Genomic DNA, 25,070 nt, shown 5'->3' with positions numbered 1-25,070 from the left:
TGCGTCGAAATAGGGGGAGGGATTCTGCTGTCCTGACAGCGGTAGGCAAGTCATTCCACCACTGAGGAACCAGAACGGAAAACAGGCGTGAACGTGCAGCTCGACCGCCAGGTGCCTGTAGAGAGGGAACCGTAAGGCGACCAGAGCTGGCAGACCGGAGTGGTCTAGCTGGGGAGTAGGGAGTGATCAGGGTGTTTGACCCTCGACACAGAGCTGCCGTAATGGCCTGTGCGTTCTTTTGTTAGTGGCTTGCATCTTGAAACTGAACTGAAGCGCTTTCGAATTGGCCTAAAGCCGTCTAACTGATATCCCCTTTCAATTAATCGGATTGCATGGCGCCTAGTGTTGTGCTGATGGTAATTGTTGGTATCAGTATTGGGCTAATCCAGCTCGTAAGTGCTCGCAGTACATTGGGGGATCAGAGGTTTAATCTAATTATCCGAATCCACTGTCAAGTCTTGTAAACTGCGCAATAACTACGGCAGACATACAATCTGTAGTGAAACACTGCAATAAAGAGCTATGCTACTGCCTACAAATCCCAGAATTCCTCTGCCAACCATCTTCAGTGCAAAACACTGCAATAAAGTGCTATGCTACAGCCTACAAATCCCAGAATGCATCTGGCAACCATCTTCAGTGTAGCTTCACTGATGAATGGGGGACTAGGGAGTGGCAGAGCAGGTAGTGCTTCCAATTAAGCGAGAAACTTCCGCCCACATGCAAGTGAACCCTTAACTAGCAGAGATGGATTCTGTTAGTCCTGTGGCAAAGAGCAAATGCAATCAAGATGTTGGCAAACTACAGCTGTAGGCTATTGTTGTACATCGTTCAGTTCAGTTTTATTTGTATAGCTCTCTTATTTATTTTTTTAAAGCGGATGCTGTCACAAAAACTCTTCAAAGGCAAACCGGGCCTGGATGGTGTGTGATGGTATCACCAGCATAGGCTGTGTGCTGCTTGTAATTAGCCCAGTTGGTATTGTGCAGCATTATATCATCATTTAGTTTATTTAAACATTTTTATAAGACGTTTGTTTAAACAAACATGCTGAACAAATGTCTGTTTCTTCTTAATTAAAAACAAAGTTGTTGCAGTTAAGAGAGTGTTTAATATCTTGTTTTTGCCACAGGAAATGGGAACAGTTAGTTTTCGATAAGTGAAAATCAAACGCGTTTGTGACAGTGGTTTCCAGATGGCAAATAGGCCAACTCTGGCACTGTGATTAGCCTGTAAAACTTTACCAGTGGTGCATTATGCAAAATCCTCATGTGTTCCCCCTTTAGACTATACTGGCCCCTGGACTCAGGCAAGGAAAAAGGGGTATAGGTACATCCCTGGTGGCACGACTCACTCACTTGGTCTGAAATAGCAGGCCTGTGTTGTGATGGCGGTTACTGTCAGCAAAATGGGATCTTGAGTGTTGCAGTTAAGTCTTGGCATGTAACAGTATGGGGACTACTTCCTGTTTCCTGGTCCCATTGGTCAGCCATAATCACTTCAGCCGGCTGACTGATTTCCTGCAGGGTATGAAATGAACTCCCGCCACCAGACAGATGCCTGTGTATTTTATCTGTGGCTGGTTAGCTCATCTACTCTACCAGCCACTTTGGCTGGTTCCATTACTTTGAGGACCTGCTCTATTCAAAATATCTAGTTGTCTGGTAAGACGGTGAAACACGCTGGTGAGTTTTGGGATGCACCAGGTGCTGTTGCCAGTGGACAAAAAAAAAGTACGTTTCCTGTCCTGTCCTTGTGAGCCATCCAGGAACCGCAACCCTAGCTGAAGCAATGAGCCTCAGCCCTGCGTCAAATACGGGATTGTTTTGGACTTTTCTGTGCTCGATTGATTTTGCCTGGTGCAACAGAGCCAACCATGAGGGCCAGAAGGTGGGATTTGCTCTTATTGAGAGCATTTCATAGGTTCCAGTGCAGCAGACAAGCTCAGAAGCGTAGAAAAATGTGACCCAGGTCTGATGAGCAGTAATATCGGCTCGTGTTAATGCAAAACTAAGTGAAAGTGAAGACAGGGTCTGCTCCCCTGATCCAGAACTTAAGCGTTTGCATCTTCTGAGCGTCTGCGCTGTACCGGAGAGCAGTCCCAGCCTTAAAAGGTCATCAGAGAGGGGTTTGAGCCCCTACTATCTCACCCATGTATAATTCTCACCCTCCAGCTGTGCGGATTCGCTCTGCAGTCGGCCCTTTTCTGGTATTCTGTTGTTTGAGGCGTCTAACATGGTCACGGGCCCTCAGCTGACCGCGGTTCAACTGCCGTGTTACCGCCAAGGGCCGCTAGCGCGCATTCTCACGAGGCAGCGGTTAAGATTCATCACGGAGGGGCGTGAGGTCAAAGTTCAAGGCAGTGGTATGGTGGAAAAACCACCCCACCCTCTACAGTAGAAGGTCGCAGTGTCCTTGGAAACACGGGTCGGACGTGGTGATATGCGGTCCCACTATGCGTTCACCTATCGGAGCGAGTCCCTCTGCGTTGCATTCTTCAGCAAAGTCTCTCCCGATTGGCCGATTCCCCGCCGATGTTGTGGTTGACATTCTTCTTCAGGGAGCCAGGGTTACGGCACTGTTTTTCGTAGCTAAGATTAGGGGTTCGATATCGCGTTACGTCCGCTGGCATTCTTTGCCTAACCTTTTGAGGTAGGAATGCCATTTATAGAAATAGGAGCACATCAGAGATTTTTGTCAGTTGACATTTGAATCGGGGAAGGAGCAGGGAGGAGGTTAAGTCGTGCTTATTGTTCTGGCTGCCGCAGTGCACTGTGACCCGATTTCTGCTCCGAGTATCGCGTTTCAGTCCACTTTCCAAAAAGCCTCTTGTGAAAATATCACGAAGTTGCCACAGCTGGTTATTGATTGTTTGCGATTGTGTCTCGCTGGCGTTAGTGTTATCTTAATGAGCTTAGAGCTGGTCTGCTCGCTACGATACTCCTGTGCTTCTGCGCTCCGTAGGGCTGCGATCCGGCCTGCATTTCCAGCGGCGTGGAGATGCCCTCAGACACTTGCTGGATTAAAGAAATGCTCATCTGTTGTTCATTTATAGGCCAATGGTGCCTCCCCTATAGCCGGGTTCCTCACCAGATTTCTTCCCGTCGTGGAGTCCTCACCGCTGTTTGAGGGTTTTTCTCCCACCGGAGAGTCGTTTACCTCCTATGCTATTTGGGCGCTTAGGCCTGACATTTCCAATTTCTCTTCCGTTCTGGTACTATTCGGGATGGTCTGCTGTGAACAGCGCTATACAAATAAAAATTGAATTCAGAGATGGGAAGCGTTCACGGTCTTCTTTGTCTTTTATAAACCTACCATGATGATGCATTGCTTCACTACTTCTCTGAGAGGGGCCATCTTGGCCATTTATGTGGCAAAATTATTATTATTATTATTATTATTATTCATCTCATATTTTTTTATTTTGCCACTTAAATGTATTTTTATTTTTTAAGGGCAATTTTTGCAAAGACTAATTTTGGAATCAATATATTCATCCGGCTGGATCATAGGGTTGAGTTGGTCACTGGAAAGTTAGTCACAATCCATATTTTTCTAAACTGGGTGACAAGTAGGCAGCTATCTTTTGGAGACATCGTGGTGACTCAGCCTCCCCCGTTTAGCGCTGTGGCGATGAACTCCAGTCCTGGAAGGCCATGGTGCTGTTCATTGATGCCTTTGGCCATCAACGATTAAGCTATTGATTGACTAAAGAGTCCACACACCTTGTTCTCTGCTTTTTAATTGGCTGTTGATTGAACAGAAACCTCAGCATGCCTCCAGGCCTGGTGTTCATCACCTCTGCTGAACATCAGGACCAGACTCCCGTAGCAAAGTCACTGGATATGACCGAAAATAGTTTTGGCAACTCTCCCAAGCGGAGAGGGAAAGTGCACTGCTGACTGCTTTTGCATTAGGCTATGAATCACCATTTTGAGGCTGGGGTCCATGGCATAGTGGAGTGAACAAAGTTCACAAAGTGTGTCATCAGAACGGAGAGGCTCTGCATTTCCTCAGGGCTTCAACACCAGCCGCCACGATCCACAGATGCCGGTGTGGAGGAGGATGGGAGAGGGAGAGGGAGAGGGGGATTTGGCGGAACATTTTGCGGAACATTTTGCACACAACCAGCTGCTATCTGTGTGTGAGATGTGCTCTGTGGCAGGCGTAGACAACGCGTACATCACTGAACTGTGTATGCAAAAGTCCCACCTTTTCACAATCAAGCACACATTCTAGTCTATGTATTTTAGTTCTGGTTGGTTGATGTAAAGCTCTACTTTTAAGGGGGCTTGTGCTTACACATGGGGTTAGCTCACTGCACTTATCATCCTAGTATTTTTTTTTTAGATAAGTTAAGTTTTCACTGTATTTGCCTTTGCCTTTTTTTCATGAAGAGAAATGAGACACAAGTCAAGATGCCCACACACAAAATCCCGTCTGGCGTGACTCAAAGGAAAGTGTGGCAATGATTTCTGAAACTGAATAGACTTTATCCTAAAAAAAGAAAAAGAATGAGAATTTTAAATACTAAACAGGATGGGCAGTGCTGGTAAGGGATGTGGTTGTGTAGCTCCTAGGTTTAAGTGAGGCTCTGCAGGAGTACCCGTGAGCAAGGTGTTTAACCTGAACCGCTGCAGTAAAATATTGCAGCTCTATGTAAAGAGGATGTATGCTGTGTAAATTGCTCTGGGTGAGAGCCTCTGCTAAATCCATAATGCATAAGTATAAAAATGTATCTTGGATGGTGTCTGTATAACTAATGAATTCATGATGATGGCTCCGGAACCAGAAGATGATATACTTGCACAATTTTAAACTGAAACGAAGTGAATTTTCATCTCCACCTAACACGGCTGCCGTTTTTGGCTGTTGAGTAATTTGGGTTATGGACCATCTCAGAGGCTTGTCTAAGCAGGTCGCCGTCTGAAATTCTCTGGCCTTCCGCAGGTACCTGATCAGCCAGGGGGCGAACGTTGGTGTGGTCAACAGCGAGGGAGAGACGCCATTGGACATCGCCGAGGAGGAGGCCATGGAGGAGCTGCTGCAGAACGAGATCAACCGACAAGGTATGGGTTACCCGGCAACTAACCGCCCCCTAACCGACAACCAACCGCCCCCCTGACCGACATCCAACCACCTCCCTAACCGACAGCCAACCACCTCCCTACAAGGTAGGGTGTCCTGGAGGAGATTGTTTCCCATAGGCTGAGGCTCTGATCAGGCAGTCCTGATCCGGATGTCAGATGTGACGGGGAGGTCTTCACTGGGTCAGCTGTCGGCGCTCAGTACTCTGGCTCCTCACTCTTTGTCCGGAGACGCACCGTTAGTTTGGGTGCCAACAAAATCGCTCACTAACTTTACGTTAGTTGTATCCGACTACTCCTATCGACAGCTGGGCACGAGCTTATTCTGTCTGTCCAACTCACACAAACGCACAACCATTTTCAGCCATTCGAAGAGTGGTAATGCTAAGGTACCTGACAGTCACACGCTGTGACCATCACCTGCCACCACCCAACACACTGGGACTGACCACCTAGGCAGAGACCGACCGAATATCCACCGGTATGCTGCACAGCCTGGTGGTTTGGCTCTGCCTCTCGCCTGTCTGTTCTGATTTATCTCCCAGTTAGTCATCCAGCAACTGGGCTTTTGCAGTGGAGCCTGTCTCGTCCTTCAGTGCTGTATCACAATGAATAAAACGTGAAGTAAAAACCTTCCCAAATCTGGAACATGGACTCAAGTAAAAAGAGCTGCTCAGTTGGGTAACTGCACTATTTCCAGCTCTGTGAAATTACCTGAACAGACCTGGGGGGTAAGGTTATGTAATAAAAAAATGTGCATGACTCGCTCCTTTTTGGGGGCATTTAGAAATGCAAATTTACACAGATTGGCTTTGCTTCTAGGAAATCAGTGCTGTAGAGCTGCACACAGCCTGCTTCTAATTTAAAATTCCTTGCTGATCCTTTCTGCGTGGTGTACTGGAGGAGTCTTTGGCGAGCTGGTGTGAAGCAAGCAGTTCGGTCTCATTGTCTCTGAATTATCACCCTTGAACTTCTAAATGGTAATGAACTTTTTTTTTTCTTCCAAAAAGAAAATGGGATGCACAACCAGTAATTGCTGGCAGATCAAGCTTACCTTGAGAATTCCCCCTAGCATGAAGGTCTAAATATTTATTTATTTATTTTTTGTTTGCACTACTCCGAAGCATTAACGATTCATGTGAAAGCAGCTACTGTCTGTGCATACATTAAGGAAAGACGGAAGCCTTACAGTCGGGCTGTGTGCAACCAGACACTCCTCGGACCCACAAGGGGGCGTGTGCCAGGCTCCAGGGGGGGTCTCTCACCACTCCTCTCCCCCCCTTCATTCACACGCGCCTCCGTCCCCCTGCCCGGCGCAGTGACTCGGACACGGCCCCGGTATGCAGGGACAGGGCCGCATCATGTAGAGCGGGGCCCGGCCGGCCCTCCAGGGTGGGGCAGGTGAGGGGGAACGGGCCGTTAATGACCCCCCCCCCTCCGGGGCGCGTTGCGTAACGGCGAGGGGGCTCAGCCCCGCTCTGTGAAGGCAGCTGTCAGGTCTCGTTCGCGGGCCTGAGTGACGCGGGGAGGCCCCCAGCGGAGCTTACGCTGACTGACAGCCGCCGCGTAGCGTCGCCCTCCCCCGGGGCGCTCCTGTCAACGCCGTTTACCCAACGCCGGGAGCCCGGGCTGCGTTTCGGAGCGGGTTACGGCCGTTCAGCGGGTACGCTGGCCGACGCCACGGAGACATTTCTGTTTTTGCTCACCGCGGTCTTGGCGGCAGAGTGGACGCGCCTCCCATTCTCTGCTGGAGTGCATTTCAGCTCGCAGGTCTGTTGTGTAACTGCGTGCCTGTGCTGTAGCTTCCAATCGTGTGCCTCTGAGGGCTGTCGGTTTTCATTTGAACCAATCGCTAAGCCCGCTGTTTTCTCTAATCAACACTCCTTCAGCCAGAGAGGAGGGAACTAATCAGTGAAATCAGCTGGTGTAGTGATGGGTTGGAATGAAGACATGTATACTCACCTGTATACCTATATGCGCACGATTGGGCACCCCTGACGGAGATGACTCCACTCTGAAACTCCCCCGCTCTTCACGGCGTACAGGCTCATACCGGTGACCCCATGACCCCTGAGCGACCAGACCCTTCCCCTACAACCCGGCTCCTCATGTGACCTCGCCGGTCATGCGATCGCCTGTCACTATTCCCGGATCTTAGTTCCTCATCTAAATAAAACTGAAATTGTTGGGGGGGGGGACTATGTATAAAAAGGACCAATTTCTACACTATTCACCCAGTATATGAAATTAAAACTGAAAGTCTGCTCTCTGATCTGTGTGGTTACTCGATGAGGAAGTAAGAGCCAGGAGTAGGATGCGCTCCTGGCAGTGACGCCGGTTTCGGCACTTCGGTTGTGTTAGTCAGAAATGCCCCGAAACCCAAATCTGCCATGTGATGTCATACTTCTACTGAAGCTGGCACACCCCGTGACCACTCCACCAGGTGGGATTTCCTCATGTGGAAAAAGTGACAACAAACCACCAAGACGTGCACGGCATTGTGAAATCCGTGCATTTAACGTCTGAAACTCAATTCTCGTCCTTTTTTCTGCAGCTAACTCGACACCGAAAGCCACTGAAAGTTTGTTTCTCTCTGTTCAAACTCGATGACCCTACTACGTTTGTTTGGGGAGAAGATGAAGTCGTCATCCTCTGATTTTAATAACTGTTATTGTTACATTGGAGTCGGCCCGCATCAGTCGGAGAGGGATTGGACAGTCCGGGTAATTTATGCGTCATTCGCAAAGTCTGTACTGGGAGGTAGAGGTGCTGTTGTGTAATACTTTCTGTTTTGTTGCACATCTTGGACTACGGAGAAATCTGACGGTATGCTCTCTCCCAGACTTAACTGATTGCAACAGCATCATAGTGGGACTCTTGAAAAACACATTTTTAACTGAGGTGTTTGACGACGCCTCTTTTCGAAGAATGTAATTAAAACGTAATTGTCCTGAAGTCCTTCCATTCATTACATTACATTACATTTTATTTAGCAGATGCTTTTAAGAGATGTACAAAAAAGTGCAGACCAAGGTCGTAGAACAAACTCGAGAACAGGTCGGATAACGTACAATTCATATAGATTTGGTTGTACAGCCATGAGCAGAAGTCTAGTACAGATTTGGCCTGTCTGCCTCCTGTAAGTAATAAGGTCAGGAAGTCCCAGATTGTTGTATTTTGTACTTTAAATGACTGTAGATCAGGGGTCACCAACCCTGGTCCTGGAGGGCTACTGGGTCTGCTGGTTTTTGTTTTCACCTTAGAAACAGCACCCTGTTAAGACCCAGGTAACCAGGTGAGGTGAGTTTGCTGTGTAATCATCTGCTCCAATTGATTAATTAAGTGCAGAGTAACAGCAAAAAGCAGCAGACCCAGTAGCTCTCCAGGACCCCAGGGTTGGTGACCTCTGCTATAGATGGAGACAGGTGAAAGCAGTGGAACCAATGGAACAATCGGAGGATTGTAGTCACCGTTTTTACGGCTGCTAAGTCAGTGATGTGTTTTTAGCGTCCGTGCGCAGCAGCAGCTCTTCGGCGGGCGCTTGACGCAGCAGAATAAAACGCTGAGCTTCCCCGCGTACTCCCGGCGCAGGGCGGACACCTGGGCTTTTAGAGCGTGGCTTTGTACCTGCACGCCGCCGCCCCGTCAGGCTGCCCTCCGATCGATTGATCCGGCTCTCGCCTCTGGGCCCCCTTCTCTGCGCCCGGCTCTAATTACACCGTTCAGTCCCTTTCGGTTTCACTGCCGCCCGGGTGGCTTCTCGGCTCAAAACCCTGCGCGGCCAGAACTCCGTTTGAAACCCTGACCAGGCTGATGTGCGGACATCCAGCCTGTTCTGCTTACGCTCTGTGACAGGTTTCCAGAACAGTTAAAGGCCTTTAGTGGCCGTGTAGAACGGCGATTGCTTGCATGCCCGTCCGTTTAAACGTCTTTGTTAACCTTGATGGCTGCCTGTGGGGGTGGTTGGCGAGGAAGGCCAATAAAAATCATCGATGGGCCATTTTCCGAAAAAAAGTTACGTATTTTGTGGAGTGAGTTTTACCTATGCATCTCATTTTATGTAGGAGTTGATTAGACCTACATTGACACATCCAGTCAGGAAAAGTTAAAGGCATAACTGAGATTGAACAAACCGCCAACATTATTATTATTATTTTTTGCTATTTACATCTTGACACTGTTTTTCCATTCCTTTTCTCGGCTCATATTTCTCTAAAAAGTACTTATCTTGTAAAGTGAGCTGATTTCAGTAAGTAAATCTGTCTCACAGTAATAACACTCCACAGACACTTAACACTGTGCACTAATAACTAATAGCACTGTACACTGATAATTAATAACGCTGTACACAGCAGGCGTTGTGGCCTTGCTCTTCAGCCCCAGGTAGAAGCAGCCCGGCTGTAGTGTGGTGCGTATGCTGTCTCTTGCACTCTGTCCCCTGGGGTTTGCAGTAAGCTGCGTTTGTTGTGCGGTTGTATTTGGCTCCACTCGTGCACAGAGCATAATTAGATTACATGAACTCTGAAATGAGCAGCAGTTTTCCAGCTCACAGACCGTGGAGGCTCTTTTCCCACATCGCGTCTTGGCCAAGGTTTCCTTATCCCAATTTCGCCTGTGCTTTTTCTAAATCTTCAAGCCCCTACGACGAATTTAATTTCTTTTCTTATCCGGGCGATAGAAAAATGAAAATGAGTGTATGGCCTTTATTTTAGCTTTAAAATTTTTTTACATTTTTTTTATACCGTTCTCTTTTTGATTTTATTGGCAAAGATGTGCATTGATTTCCAATGGTCCACGAGAAATAAAAGTGACAGTTGCACAATCAATCCGGTTAGCCAGGCTGGCACATGCCCTTCTACTTGTGCAGGTTTCTCCCCAAAATATCTGTGTTCCACTTGTTGCGTGCCCCTACAACTGAGCTGGATGAAGCCGGTGTCTGCTCCTGTCTGGAGAATGCCATCATTTCACTGTATGGCTTTCCTGCCAAGAGCGGCTGCAATAGAATTATGAACAATTATGAATTCTATTACACCCTTCTTACCCTTCAGGTATTGCGCACATCCATATGGTCATAATGATTTTTTTCCAGTGTAACCATCATTGGTAAGCCTTCATCCGTTTTCTTTTCCCCCCGTTTGTCATTGGAGAGCTTTCTTACCAAAAATGTGCAAATGATCAACAAGAGGAGAAAATGTCTGCTTGAACGCGACTACAGTTCATCTATTTTGACTTGTGCTCGTAACTCGCTTCGAGCAGTCCGTTTTATTTATTTATTCATTTATTTATTTATTCTCGAACATGTCTCGCTGAGCCGCGCAACAGGTTTCGTCTGGGCCCGACGCGAAGCGGTTAATTTCACACCCTGCGTCTCGGCGGCTCGCACGGTTCAGAACAGGCAGTTCACCGCACTCAGACGCTCAACAGCTGCGCTAATTTACAACTTAGCATAATTGCCCCGCGGCCCAGTTGAGCGCTGGCGAGTGCGTGCACGTCTTCGGAAGCGGCTGCCGCTCCCACGCAGAGGCCGGGGTGATGTCTGTCGGGTCATCGGGAGTTTTATCGGCCTCCATTATCCGCAGAACGCGGGGAAATAATAACGACTCTGTGGCGAATCAGCCTCGAGTTACCGCGCGCTTCTTTAGAAAGAGGTCAGCAAATCGGGGTGCCTACGTCTCCCCCCGGTGGACGGAGATGGTATCGCGTTTCGTCGTAGACCTGCGCTCGATTCTCGACCGTGCGAAGAAAGTGACGTGAAGGGAACACTTGAGGAATATTTGAACTACTTTATGCTATTCTTAGCATCCAATTATGTAGCTAGCACCTCTGTATTGATGGTTGTAAGAGGACAGTTGGAATGCGCAGTAGTATGTATGAGGTGTGTCCTATCTGAGGCGATACTCCATTTTCTTTTTATCTACTGCATTGCTCTTGTCTGGCATAAAGTTTTTTGTTTAATTTCATTAAGACCTTTTTTGCTACCCCCCTTCAATTTGAGTCGCCTAAATTTACTCAGCGTTTTGGTTTAGATGAGGTTAGGCCATCAGTTGTCAATACTCCTTCTGAACTTGATTTCCTTGACATTTTCAGAAAGCATTGAGTTGTTGAGGCCTTTTTGTCTAAACTATATAAAATTTGCCTGCTGCAATATCAAATTCCAGGGTGAAATTTCTGCCATTTAAAAATGTTCAGTAAAGTCTACTTGTCATTTGCTGTCATTTGTTTCAACCGGAAAGATTTCAGGCATTTCTTTTTGTTTTATTTTTTTTCATTGGGAATTTGAATAAAACGCTGCAGGCCTGTTGTTGTATCAGATGGGACATGACAGATCTCATTGCATTGTAATAGTTTGGCTTTGTGTTTCAGATGTTATGAAAGGGCTCTTTAATTTTCCCTTGATTGATTGCCTAGTTCCTCACACCCAGTTATTCTGGTTTGGCAGCTCTAGTGTTAAAATAGGAGTTAATACAAAAGAGGTGTGTGTGCATGTGTGTTTATTTCAGTGTGTGATTGTGTTTGTGTGTTGGTGTATCTACGTGTGTATGTTTGTGTGTGTACATGTGTGTTTAGTGCGTGAATGTATTGTAGTGTGTCCATGCGTGCGTGTGTGTTTGTGAGTGTGATGTGTGTATTTCTGTGTGAGTGAGTGTATGTGTGTGCTTGTGTAGTGTGTGTATTTCTGTGCATGTGTGTGCATGTATTTTAGTGTGTGTGTGCCCATGTTCCCACGCTCTCTCGCTCTCTCTCGCTCTCTCTCCCAGGCGTGGACATCGAGGCGGCGCGTAAGGAGGAGGAGCGTGTGTGTGTGTGTGTTGAGCATGTGTGTTGAGTGTGTGTGTCCATGCTCACCCCGCTCCTCTCTCTCTCCCAGGCTTGGACATCGAGGCGGAAGCGTAAGGAGTAGGAACATGTGTGTTGAGTGTGTGTGTTGAGCGTGTGTGTTGAGTGTGTGTGTCCATGCTAACCCCGCTCCCCTCTCTCTCCCAGGCGTGGACATCGAGGCGGCGCGTAAGGAGGAGGAGCGGATCATGCTGAGGGACGCGCGGCAGTGGCTGAACAGCGGTCAGATCAGCGACGTGCGCCACACCAAGTCCGGAGGCACCGCCATGCACGTCGCCGCCGCCAAGGGCTACGCCGAAGTTTTAAAGTGAGTCCCCTACCCCCTACTCTCCCCCCTACCCCTACCCCCCGTCCCTAACTCTCCCCCCTACCCCCCATCCCTAACTCACCCCCCATCCCTAACTCACCCCCCATCCCTAACTCTCCCCTCTACCCCCGAACCCCCATCCCTAACTCTCCCCTCTACCCCCGAACCCCCATCACTAACTCTCTCCCCTCTACCCCTACCCCCCATCCCTAACTCACCCCCCATCCCTAACTCTCCCTTCTACCCCTGACCCCCCATCCCTAACTCTCCCCTCTACCCCTACCCCCCGTCCCTAACTCTCCCCCCCCTACCCCCTACCCCTCAGCCCCTGCTCCTCACTGTCTCTTCATCCAAAAACCACCGCCCCATCTCCCTCTTCAACGCTGATCGCAATGGTCACGACCCGGCTCGCTGCCTGTGACAGAAAGGGAAGTGCGCACTGACGCATATAAAAAGAAAACAAGGTCAAATTTCTTTTAAATAGCCAGTTAACAAGAGAAACAGGACAAATGTGGGGTGTGAAAGTCCGTTGCATCAGTAGTGTGTGTGTGAGTGGATGTGTGAACAGTATGGAGAAGCAATGTTGTCTGATGCAAACCCCAAGGCAACAGATGTGGGGAGTGCCCTCCCTCAGGCCTGGAGACTGGCACATTAACATCTGGACACAGGTGCTCCCACTTGTGCCAAAGGCCCACCAGGCACCTGGGAAGTAACACCAGAATGAGTAGTACAGGCACAGAGCAGGGGGTCCTAACACAATCACAAAGCTCATCCAAAACATGAGATCAGTGGTTCAGTGGTTCAGTGGTGTTAAGTAAGTAGACGTGCAAGCTGTAGTCACCGTTACCAGGGGTCTGGACTCTGGGAACTGTAGTCAACACTACCAGTCTTCTCAATGTATGGGGGACTGGAGTGGACTCTGCTCCTGTCCTGGGCTCTGAACACTTTAGGGACTTACCCGCTTCCTCTGGGCCTCCAGCCAGAAGGCCTTATTATCGTGTCTGTGTAGTTGGACAGGACTGAATGCAATACTGTTGAATTAAAAGCACTCTATTTGTAAGGTACTCTGAAGCATGGTCCCTGCGTGCCTTTACACATTAAATGTTTTCGATGTTATTGCATTGTTTTTGCAATTTACAATTACAATTATTTGTCATTTATATGATGCTTTTATCCAAAGTGACTTACTGTTGATTAGTATAAGCAGGAGACTAACCCCCTCCCCCCCCCCCTCCCCCCCGGAGCAATGCGGGGTTAAGGGCCTTGCTCAAGGGCCCCACAGCTGTGTGGGTCTGTGTGCGTGTCAGTGCATGCGTACGTTTCACCGCGTGTGTGAGAGGTCTGATATGACGTAGGCGAGATTACAGCACTCGGAACTGCAGTCCTCACTTTGCCGGATTTGAACAGCCCGAATCCAGGAGCGGCAGATTTGCTAAATCCCTCCCTGCTGCTATTCCTGTCGCCCGCCCAGGCTTTTAATCCAGGCGGGGTACGATGTGAATATTAAAGACTTTGATGGCTGGACCCCCATCCACGCGGCAGCGCACTGGGGGAAGGAGGAGTCCTGCCGCATCCTGGTGGACAACCTGTGTGACATGGACGCCATCAACAAAGTGGTACGTCCCCCTGTCCTCCCTGTACCATCCATCCTGTCCTCCCTGTACCACCAAGCCCTGTCCTCCCTGTACCACCAAGCCCTGTCCTCCCTGTACCACCAAGCCCTGTCCTTCCTGTACCATCCTCCCTGTCCACCCTGTACCACCAAGCCCTGTCCTCCCTGTACCACCAAGCCCTGTCCTCCCTGTACCACCAAGCCCTGTCCTCCCTGTACCACCAAGCCCTGTCCTCCCTGTCCACCCTGTACCACCAAGCCCTGTCCTCCCTGTACCACCAAGCCCTGTCCTTCCTGTACCATCCTCCCTGTCCACCCTGTACCACCAAGCCCTGTCCTCCCTGTACCACCAAGCCCTGTCCTCCCTGTACCACTAAGCCCTGTCCTCCCTGTACCACTAAGCCCTGTCCTCCCTGTACCACCAAGCCCTGTCCTCCCTGTACCACACAGCCCTGTTGGTTTTGGATTGTTCTGTGTGTTAAGCAGACACAGATATGTGATTGTTTTGCATTCAAAAAACTGAGCTCGTTTGATCATGCCTGGTGCAATTGAGCCAACCGAGAGGACCAGAAGGCCGGGTTTTGCACTTTGAGAGTATTTTGCAGGTTCCAATACACCGGACAAGTTTAGTAAAGTGTAGAAAAGTATTTGTATCCGAAGCAATTTACGACTTTCACCCAGGTCTGGTGCGAAATTTGACTCATGAATGTGATTATCTGTATTATCTGGAGATGGTTTTGTTATAGCAGGTGTTCTCTTTCAGGGCCAAACTGCCTTTGATGTAGCAGATGAAGATGTTCTTGGTTACTTGGAAGAACTACAAAAGAAGCAAACCCTGGTAAACCATTTGTTTTTGTTTTTTTAAATTATATAACTCTTGGACAGGGGGAATTAAACGGAACCTGAAAATTAATTTATGCAGAAAAAGCTAGCCTCTGCTCCTTAGCAACACGTGCTTGCTTGTTTCATTTGTGAGGTCACAGCTGTCCTAAAATGGCCGCCTCCTGTCTAGATTCTGCAGCTGGTGTTACAGACCTGTTCTCTGTCTTCCAGCTCCTGAGTGAGAAGCGGGACGTGAAGACTCCTCTGATTGAAACCAAGACTACATCGGACAACAACCAATTACAGAAGCCCGTTAAGAGGCGAGTTGGCACCGTGGTGTTGACGAATTTGGCGGCAGGGTGGCATGGCTTGCATGCATTGCTGAGGTTATGAGTTTCACAGTTCTGCCACAGGGCATGTGTGAACTTCCCACGTTTTGTTTTCCCACGAAAGGTTGTGGTATTGAGTTTTTTTGGTGGATTAGAGCAAGGCCTTCCTCCCCCTAGCCCCTGTACCATTCTGTTGCTGTGTGACCTGCGTGGCAGTTAAACCCTAGGTGGCATGGTGGCACAGTGATTGGTAATGTGTTCACGCAAGAATGAGGTTCTGGGTTCAGGTACTGGCCCGCTGTTAAGTTACACAACAGTGTTGTGTAACTTAACTGAATTTACTCTTCCAGTGAGGACAGTGTTGTGTAACCTACCTGAATTTACTCTTCCAGTGAGGACAGTGTTGTGTAACCTAACTGAATTTACTCTTCCAGTGAGGACAGTGTTGTGTAACCTAACTGAATTTACTCTTCCAGTGAGGACACTGTCCTACTGGTGCCGGAGAAGGTGGCTCCCAGGATTGAGTCCCTGGAGCAGGAGAAGGCGGACGAAGAGGAGGAAGAGGAAGGGAAGAAGGACGAGTCGAGCTGCTCCAGCGAGGAGGAAGAGGAGGAGGACTCTGAGTCTGAGACTGAAGCAGGTAGGAACAGAAGCAAGGCATCAGATATCACAGAACGGGTGGCCAGTGTGGTATAATGCTTTAGAATAATGGGCAGTGTCAGTTTCTGGGTTTCAGCCCAGTGGCTGAGGTGCATGACTGGGAGTCGCAAGGTTGGTGGTTCAAGCCCTGACGTAGCCACAATAAGATCCGCACAGCTGCTGGGACCTTGAGCGAGCGAGATGTTTCCGGTAAAACATATCCATCTATCATCGCTGGTATCTCCTGGGCATTGAGGCTGCCTTTCTTCCACACGAGAGACTGTCAGCCAAGGGAAAAGCATGCGGTTGCAAAGAGGAAGGGAAAAAGGTGAGATGGGAACTAGAGCTCAAGATCAAGCTCAGTCCAAAACAATAGAAAACAAGGAAGTCATCTCTCCAGGGATTTGAGCGAAGAGAAATGAAATGGTTCAGATGTGAAAATGAGGAATAAAGGAAGCCGGGCCCTCCCAACGGGTCTGCTGCCTTCTGTCCTCCTGCATAAGCTAACTTTAGCTCCGAACCCAAAAACCGCAGAGCAGCGTGTCCCCAATATCCTGGTCACAAGGCGAACGGAGGGAGGGTTGAGGAGATCCAGGAGTTTAGATACCAGGGCCTGTTTCACCAAGCAGGATTACGGAGTTAGCTGGGTAACTGCGCAGAGTAAAACCCGGAAAACAGCTCTTTTTACTTCAGTCCCTGCTCCACATTTGGGGGGGTTCTATCAGAAACGTCCACTGCAACATGTCCTGTGCGCATTTTAAATGCATTTAAGCAGCTGACCTCTGGATCCAGCCCAGGCTGTGTTGTGATGGTAAATGTTTTGCGAGGAGCGAGTGAGTGGACGTGCGTGGGTGTGTGGTTTTGAAAATTGGATTGCGTGCTACTTGTTTCCATGACGTGTGCGTGTTTCCCAGCTGAAGATGAACCCCTGGGAGCGGAAGTATTGGGTGGCCGAACAGCTTTAAAGTCTGCGGTCCTTACAGGACGGTTTGTCCGGCCCAAGCGCTCCCCCTGGGTTTTTCGTTCTTGTAGAGCATGGATCCGCAACTTGCGATCCTTGAGGGCTGAGAACTGCAGGTTTTCCTCCCTCCCTTTACCTGGGTAGCAGGTGTGAAGACTGTCTTGGCCAATCAGTAGCACTAATTACCTAGGAGAAACAAGAACCAGGGCTGGATCTGGGTTCAAGGGACAGAGTTGATGATCCCTGTTGTAGATGCCCTTTTGGAGGAGCACATATAAAATGCGGTGTCCTTTCAAGTGCGTGTATTACGTGTGTGTGTGTGTGTCTTTGGTACGCGTGATGTATGCGTGTGTCTCTCCGGTATGTGTTGACGTATGACGTGTGTGTGTGTGTCTGGTACGTTTTGACGTGTGTGTCTCCGGTACACGTGATGTATGCATGTGTGTCTCCGGTATGTGTTGACGTGTGTGTGTGTGTCTCTGCCTTTTCCAGAGAAGAACAAGCCCTCTGCGCCCACGAGCAGCTCCAACAGCACGACTCCGGCCCCGCCCAGCGTCACAGTCTCCTCCCCGACCAGCCCCACCAACCAGGTGACCCCCTCGTCGCCCGTCAAGAAGGTACGGCCATGGCCCTGCCCCTCCCCGGTCAGCCCGAGTCAGTCTCTGGCCATCACCGATTCAAACAACCCCCAAGCAGACGCTCAACCTGGGTCAGATACGTCATTGTTTTGGATACAAATGCCTTTCTACGCTTTACTGTGTTTGTCTGGTGCATTGGAACCTATGAAATACTCTCAAAAAGTGCAAACCCCACATACTGACTCTCTTTGTTTGCTCAGTTGCACCAGGCTAGATCAATCGAGCACAGAAAAGTCATTGAATCCAAAAAAAAGTGCCTATTTTACCTAGATCTGTCCAGAACATGTCGCAGTGGCAAGATGGTCGTCTTTGATTTCGGGAGGGGACAGAAAAAAGAAAGAAAATGGCTTACTGAATTGTCGTGAAGCAATGACCTCTGGTGGTGGTGTTGCTTTCCCCTCTGTTGACCGATTCATAAGGCCAGGAATACTGGTGAGACGTGAGACAGTAGCTCAAATCTGCCATGCCGGTCATTGCTGAAGACTAGTGTGACATGTAGGCAAAATTACACGTATGTTCATGTCACATTATATTTTGATTATCATATCAATGCTAAACACAATTTTTTTTTTGGTGGCTACCAACCGTCAGACCGCTTTGGCACACGGTTACGTAAAGCAGACTAATTGGGTTGTGGTGAGACTGACGGTGACAGCAGTTGTTGTAGGAGCTGGTGTTCCAGGAACCGTGAGGGAGGTCAGAACAGGGATTACAGCCAATCACATTCCCCCCTTCCCAGCGCCCATTCTGCAGTGTTCCTGTGCTGCTGCTGCCACCTGCGGGAGGAACCGGGAACTGCAGCCACGGGAAATGACCAAAGTGAATGTAGTTAGGAGTGCTTATTATGGGTACTCAACAAAATACCATCCTGGCTTTTAGAGAGCCATATAAGGAACTGAAATTACACGGGAAAAAAAAAATATCCTGCCCTTTTCTGATAAGAAGGGCTTATAAGAGAAAGCTGCTTAAAACGGTCGTTTTTAGCCTCATTCCCCTGATTGCACTTCCTGATGGCAGTGAGCCACGTCCCATTTGCGGCTGATTGCAGTGAGCTCTCGTGCGTCAGAGAAGCGCGCGTCGTCTGCATTTCCTACGGGACGCAATATAACTGCCTTTTATTTCCACAGGGGAACGGGGCTAAATGTGTGTCCCTGTCTGAAGTCGAGTGCACACGTGACAACCAAAGCCTTTAGTTCCATCTTACTGGTTCAGTACTGGAGATTGTGGGCTCTGAGTGTTGACATTCCAACACAAATGCAGCAATAGACTCCTCTAAATCCAGAGTTGGCTTAGTGTAGCTCGAATACTTCCGGGCAACTGTCGAAGTCGTCTGTCGATATCAACTGGTTAATGGCTTTTTACTCCAGATGGTTGGGTCTACGACAGCCGGCTATGACACCCACAGCAACCTGGAACAGCTGAGCTCTACTATTCAGAAGAGAACGTGACAGATATGTAATAGTTTCGCATTCAAAGAAGTTTCTATGCTCGATTGATCTTGCCTGGTGCAAATGAGCCAACCAAGAGGACCAGAATGTTAGAGTATTTCATAGGTTCCAATACAGCAGCAAGCTCAGTAAAGCATAGAAAAGTATTTGAATCCGAAGCAAGTACGCATTTGACCCAAGTCTGATTCCAGCACAAATACAGTAATCGTGGTTAAGCAGGTTCCAGTTATGACCCGACTGCAGTTCAACCAGCACCTTCCTTATGCAAAGATTGTGTAGTGTGTTCGTGGGCCAAAGCTGCTTCCCTTCAGTCCTCCTCTCCAATCCCACTTGCTCCCATCCCTCCTTTCTTCCATCCCTCCTTTCTCCCATCTCTCCTTTCTCTGTCCCTTGGAGTGTGTTGTATCTCTGCTGCTGCTCTCTTCTTGTTGTCCTGTCCTGTTCTGTCTCCATGCCCCTCTCACCCCTGGTCTTGTCTCGATTGGTTTAGTCTGAATGTGTTGCTCCTCTCGCGGTGGCCGGGACGGGGCCAAACGACCCTACACTGTGGCGTCAGGGCTTGCGCAAAACTGGCATTTCTCTTTTGCCCAAAAAACCGATGGTGAGACATTGGTGTGCCCCTGAGTTCCTCCCCTTCCCCTCCCCAAAGCCCCCCATCCCGCCCTGTCATGATGACCTTAACCGTTTCGACCGCCCTTACCTCCCCCAAGACTGCACTAACCGGACCGCCTTTCTGCTCACCGGTGTTCTGCATGGTCGGATTAACACGCTGACCGGAATCTCATTGACCGTTTCATTAATACGCTGGTTTGTGTGCTTTTGCGGTACGTTAATGCTTCTCTGTGTGAAAATATGAATGTTTTCGTGTTGTCTGTTTTCAGTGTCAGTTTTGCAATGTGCCCTTACACTGTTAGCAGTGCTAACATGAAGACCTTCAGACATATGTCCTGTATTTGTCTGCATAGAGGCTAACCGTATTCATTCAATTACCTCCCCCACACGCAATGCAAAAATGTATTTATTTAGCTCATTTCCATTTATGCCCCCTCATTCTGCCACCAGAACTCAACAATGCCCCTGCCCTTGTCCTGCTGGGGCAGCTCATGGCCAAGTTGCTTGACTGGGACCTTGAAGAGCCTGGTGGTTCAAGCCACGGTGTAACCCCAATGAGATTGGGCTGTTGGGCCCTTCAGCAAGGCCCTTAACCCCACATTGCTCCTGGGGGGGGATTGGCCCCCTGCTTAGTCTAATCAACTGTAAGTTACTTTGTATAAAAAGCATCAGCTAAGTAACTCTTCCGCCCTGTCCTCAGCAGGCCCCCCCCAGCGGAAAGGTGTCCCCGAAGGAAGAGGACCGCAAGGACGAGTCCCCGGCCTCCTGGCGCCTGGGCCTGCGGAAGACGGGCAGCTACGGGGCCCTGCCCGAGATCACCGCCACCAAGGAGGCGCAGAAGGAGAAGGGCCCGTCCGGCGTGATGCGCTCTGCCTCCAGCCCCCGCCTGTCCTCCAGCCTGGACAACAAGGACAAGGACAAGGTCAGAGGGGTGTCCAGGGTTATACGAAAAATAAACAGTCAATGACATCCATCCCGTTATTCTCAGAACCGGAAATGTTTTTATTTTGGATGTAATATTATGTACAGTCCACCAAACTCCCTGAGGAAATTAGTCGCTACACTGCAAACAAAGTCTTTACAAGAATGTTTAGTCCTGCTAAGGAGTCTTAAGACTTGAGACATTTAGAAAATATTAGCTTGTTTTACTGTAAGTTACTGTTTGCTTGAAATGTTTTATTTTAATTGGTTTAAATGCAAAATGGTAAAAGAAGTAACATTTTAAGTCTAAATATTTAAGTTTAATTTGCGTCTAAGCCTAAAACAGCGGGTTATGACACTCACAAAAATGACTGAATTCCTTTTTGAGTGACATATTTCTTAGATTTTGCCTATAGAGGTAGAGCTTTTTGTTAAATTCTGTGTTGTGTTCTTCAGGAGAAGGAGAAGAACACGCGACTGGCCTATGTGGCTCCCACCATCCCGTCCCGGAGGTTCGCTAGCACCTCAGACGTAGACGAAAAGGAGAACAGGTGCGTACGAGGGGCACACAGCCCAGAACCGCCACCCCCCTTTCGGGGAACCCCAAGCCTGGGAGATACACCCGGTGTTACACAGCGTCCCCTCACACTGATCCAGGATCAGCTAATCTCCCCCAGAGCCAGCTCGTGATAAAAGCTCAGACTGGTTTAGGATGAGATAATCCCACCAAAAAATGGCTTTCACAAAGCCAGAATCTAATTAAATCCTATCAAATTTTATCTGTCTGGCACATTTTTACAGAAAACGGGTCACAACGATGCTTTACAGAGTAGCAGAAAACAAGTAAAAACCAGGTCTGAACCCCCAAAGAGCAAGCACAAGTCCCCAGTGGGGAGAGAAACCCTCAAATGGCAGTGAGAACAAACTCACTGATGAGAAGAGTTTTCAGGAGGAACCTGGCTATAGACCGGGAGCCCATCTGCCACTGGCCAGCCTAGTGTAAAGCAGGGGCAGAATGGATGTAGCAGAAATGTAATAAGGGGTCTATCACAGCAAGCTGAAGGGGTTGTAATTGAGATAATGAACTTGCTGTAAAAGTAGAAGCTGGGCGTAATGTACAGAGCCGATCTTGGCATCCGTCTACGGCCGAGCACCGTGTGCATGGGTCTGTGGGCTCAGACTGCCATTCACTCGCATTGCAGACTCTTGCGAATGGCGAATAAACATCGCCGTGACGGGCGGATTAAAGGGGAAACTCCAGGGGAAATCATGTCTTCAGAGGCAGACTCGCACACACCGGTGCTGTACGACATCAGCGCTGTGTCAAAGTGCATTATTGTAACCGGGCTTGGGTTCCAGACCTCCGCCGTGGCAAATCTTCCCGCACTTCTGGGACTAGTATTGCACTGTTGGCCTCGGGGGGTGAGACAGAGCTTGGCTCCGTTCGAGAATGATAATACCCCTTGGGACAATAAATAGGAGGAACATGAGGTTATTCCCATTTCTGACTGAGGTAATGCACAACCTCCAACTATTGACGCTTGCTTTGGGTTCAGTAGTTTGTTTTTGTGGGGTCCATAAAAAATACTTTAGATATTTTTGCTTTTAATGTTGTTTATTTTGAAAGTCTTAAATTAACGCAATCTTGAGCAAAGACTTGCGTCTCTCAAAGGGTTAAGCTATTAGATAAAATCAGCTGCTCGGTGTCTCAGTGGCAAATTTAACTTCACGACTTAAAAAAAAAAAAAAAGGTAATGCGTTTCAGGGAGCCAGTTGGCCATTTTCATTGATTTCAGCAGGAGCACAAATCGTTACGCCGCAGAAGTTAATGGAGGAGGTGCGCTCCCGTTACTCTCGTTAGTCGAGGATGAGGATCCCAGCCCGTCGCTGAGCGGAGACCCGTAATTGCTCCCGGAGCCGTTATCTCTTTCTGTTAAGTCGTGCGTTTAGCCTGGGGAGAACGGGGGATGGAGACCTGGGTCTACAGCCCAGGTGCGATTGTATAGATTGTGGTCCCCAGGGATTAAAGTCAAGTTGTCAGAAAGTAAAATTCCTTCCTTGTGTTTCTCCCACCGTGAACCCGGCCCAGTTCTGCCTCATGGTCGAATGATCGTGCTAATAAGCAATTAATGGTGATTGGAACAAAATCCTGGGGAGGACTTTCTGGACTTTCTGAACCTGAACCTGGATTTTCCACCTCTGCTGGTTTTACATTACCTCGTTAGCATTAGCTTCAAGCTTGACTTTAGTCTCAGTTAACAGGAGGACCGGTTGGAAGTGTCATTTGGAGCCTTGTTGCTATTGTATATTATGGTTATAAATCATTGAACGGAGACCGTAGATCAGGGGTCGGCAACCCTGGTCCTGGAGAGCCGCAGGGTGTGCTGGCTTTCGTTGTTGCTTGGCGTTAATTGATCAATGAAAGCCGTTGATTACACGGTTAACTCACCTCACCTGGTTTCTTGGGTCTGAGTCGCTTGCTTATTTTAAGGTGGAGACGAAAGCCAGCACACCCTGCGGCTCTCCAGGACCAGGGTTGCCGACCCCTGCCGTAGATCTATCGAAGGCCGCTATCGCTTAGCCTTACGGTGCAGGTTTAGACTCTGGGAACAGGAGGAACAAGGGAGAGATCTGTTTGTAGATCGCACGGCCGCCTGTAGCGTAGTGGTTGAAGTACGTGACTAGAACCCGGAAGGTTGGTGATTCACAACCGTTGGCCCCTTGAGCGAACCCTTAACCTCACATTGCTCCAGGGGGGATTGGACTCTGCTCAGTCTAATCAACGAAGTCGCTTTGGATAAAAGTGTCAGCTGAGTAGCTACATTGTAATGTAATGTACAGTGCAATTTGAAATGCATTGTAATGTAATGGTGCATTGTAATGGTCTCAGGGACTCCGCTGCCAGTCTGGTGCGCAGCGGCTCCTACACCAGGAGGCGCTGGGACGACGACGCCAAGAACACAGACGGGTCCGCCTCCCAGAACAGAACCTCCGGATACCAGCGCAGGTTCGGTTCTGATCCTGGATCTACACATGCCCACACTCACATTCAGGCGCAGACACGTACTCGCACACTCATACATATCCACACGCACTCATTCACTCACTCACTCACTCACTCTCACACACACACACACACACACACACACACACATTCTCTCATACTTGCACACACACACCCTCACTTACACATGCACATATACACACTCACTCACACACTCACACACTCGCTCACACACTCACTCACTCACTCATTCATTCTCTTTCTCACACTTGCGCACACATCCTCACTTACACACACACACACTTGCTCTCTCACTGTCTCTCACACTCACTTACACGCACACACACATACACACACACACAAACACACAGGGGGGCTGTTTCGACTAGTGGAGGCCCACCATTGTTTCCGACGAGTCTTCAGTGGCATGCCATACATTGCCATCACTGCTTCCCGGTCATTTCAGTTTAGAATCACGCCTCATGTCATTTCAGGCCATGCGTTTTCACAAATCAAAATAACACAATGCTAACCACTCATTAATTTCAGTACCACCTGCCAAATTGCACTTTTTTATTTTTGAATTTGTCTTTAGTCAGAACCACATGTGTGTGCATGCTAAGTGCTTGCGTCACCGTAGGTTCGTACCGGAGTGTATGAACCGGAGATGCTTTGCCCAGGAGCAAAACGCATCTGTTTCATTGTGTCGTGTGTCTCTCCTGTGTCTGTCCTGGCTCCTGCCTCATTTTGATTAAAACTCCTGTGCTCCCCGCTGGACTGTAGACCAAAGATCAGCACACAACAGTCCTCGAGTACTGCTGGTTTTACCCTTACCTGAGTGTCTGGCCAATCAGTAGCACTAATTACCCTGGAGGAAAGGAAAAAACAGGGCTGCATTTGGACTGCTAGGGCCAGAATTGATGATCCCTGCTGATACTTGTTGTAAATGAAGCTAGCTAAAGTTCCTGAACCTTCCACTGCTAAATTTGCAAAGTTAAGTGAAAGTCATCATGGATATTATTTACCAAGTAATAAAGATTGAATGCACTGCAAAAAGTCTTATCAAGTATTTTAGTCTTGTAATGAGACTTAATAGCTTATATTTTTCCTCCCAAGGACAAAATATTAGCTTTTAAGTTACTGTTGGCTTGGCAAGTGAAATTTTCTTACTCCATTGGCAAATCATGAAATGTGTGAAAACTGTCTCACCTCATTGGCAGGAATTTTGTCCTATTTAGCAAAAAAGTTATTGAAATACAAATTGTAAGTTCAAATACAAGCACTTCAGATTGACTTCTTTTATGGTTTTTGCAGTGTACTTGATAAGAACCGATGTACAAAAAGCTGATCGCCCGCATAGCGTAAGGCTCTTATAGGCCCCACCCAGATCCTCACTGTTCACATCGCCACGGCAGCCAGCAGGAAACAGGAAACAGGAAATGAGGGCAGGACCCAAGCGGCCGGAGTAGTTTTGCCTTTGTCCTTTGTGTGTGTTCAGTTTGCGCGTGTGCGCTTGTGTGTGTATATGTGCAAGCGTGTTTGTGTGCACACGTGTGTGTGTGTGTGCGCGCGCGTGTGTGTGTGTGTGTGTTAACACGCTTCTCTCGCCTGCTGCGCATGCCAGCCCGTCCCACTCGCTAGCAATAGGGCGGAGCAGCAGCGCTAGAGACGTTCCGACAAAGTCCTCCTCCGCCTCCAGCCTGGACCCTAACGCCTGTAACACTAAACCGTGGCAATCGCCCTCATCCCACTACCAGTCTTACAGCATCTATAGAAGGTACCGGCGCACCTGCATCTGCTAGCTCTTGTGCCACACGCTCAGCTCTTTTGTTTTTAAATTTACTTTTTATACG

The 25,070-nt window shown here is 48.6% G+C and overlaps 1 protein-coding gene across 7 annotated transcripts in view; it reads left to right on the top strand.

Moving 5' to 3' along the window:
• The window catches only part of ppp1r12a (protein phosphatase 1, regulatory subunit 12A), an 80,783-nt gene that overhangs the window by 32,226 nt on the left and 23,487 nt on the right, over positions 1 to 25,070 (top strand). For 2 of the 7 annotated variants that reach the window (XR_009709348.1, XM_061251196.1), the window contains exons 3-13: positions 4,951 to 5,069; positions 12,072 to 12,231; positions 13,703 to 13,847; positions 14,607 to 14,681; positions 14,897 to 14,985; positions 15,471 to 15,634; positions 17,087 to 17,211; positions 19,993 to 20,214; positions 20,670 to 20,764; positions 23,104 to 23,220; positions 24,842 to 24,994. Coding sequence is in view for 2 of the 7 variants with exons in the window: in XM_061251196.1 (XP_061107180.1) it covers positions 4,951 to 5,069; positions 12,072 to 12,231; positions 13,703 to 13,847; positions 14,607 to 14,681; positions 14,897 to 14,985; positions 15,471 to 15,634; positions 17,087 to 17,211; positions 19,993 to 20,214; positions 20,670 to 20,764; positions 23,104 to 23,220; positions 24,842 to 24,994 (1,464 nt within the window). In the remaining 5 variants the exon portion in view is untranslated. The remainder of the gene's footprint in view (positions 1 to 4,950; positions 5,070 to 12,071; positions 12,232 to 13,702; positions 13,848 to 14,606; positions 14,682 to 14,896; positions 14,986 to 15,470; positions 15,635 to 17,086; positions 17,212 to 19,992; positions 20,215 to 20,669; positions 20,765 to 23,103; positions 23,221 to 24,841; positions 24,995 to 25,070) is intronic. The other 5 variants (XR_009709351.1, XR_009709350.1, XR_009709349.1 and 2 more) reach the window with 5 other exon arrangements.

This window comes from Conger conger, chromosome 8, assembly GCF_963514075.1.
Source record: "Conger conger chromosome 8, fConCon1.1, whole genome shotgun sequence".
NCBI classification, from domain to species: domain Eukaryota; kingdom Metazoa; phylum Chordata; class Actinopteri; order Anguilliformes; family Congridae; genus Conger; species Conger conger.
This window is presented reverse-complemented; position numbering and strand designations above follow the sequence as displayed.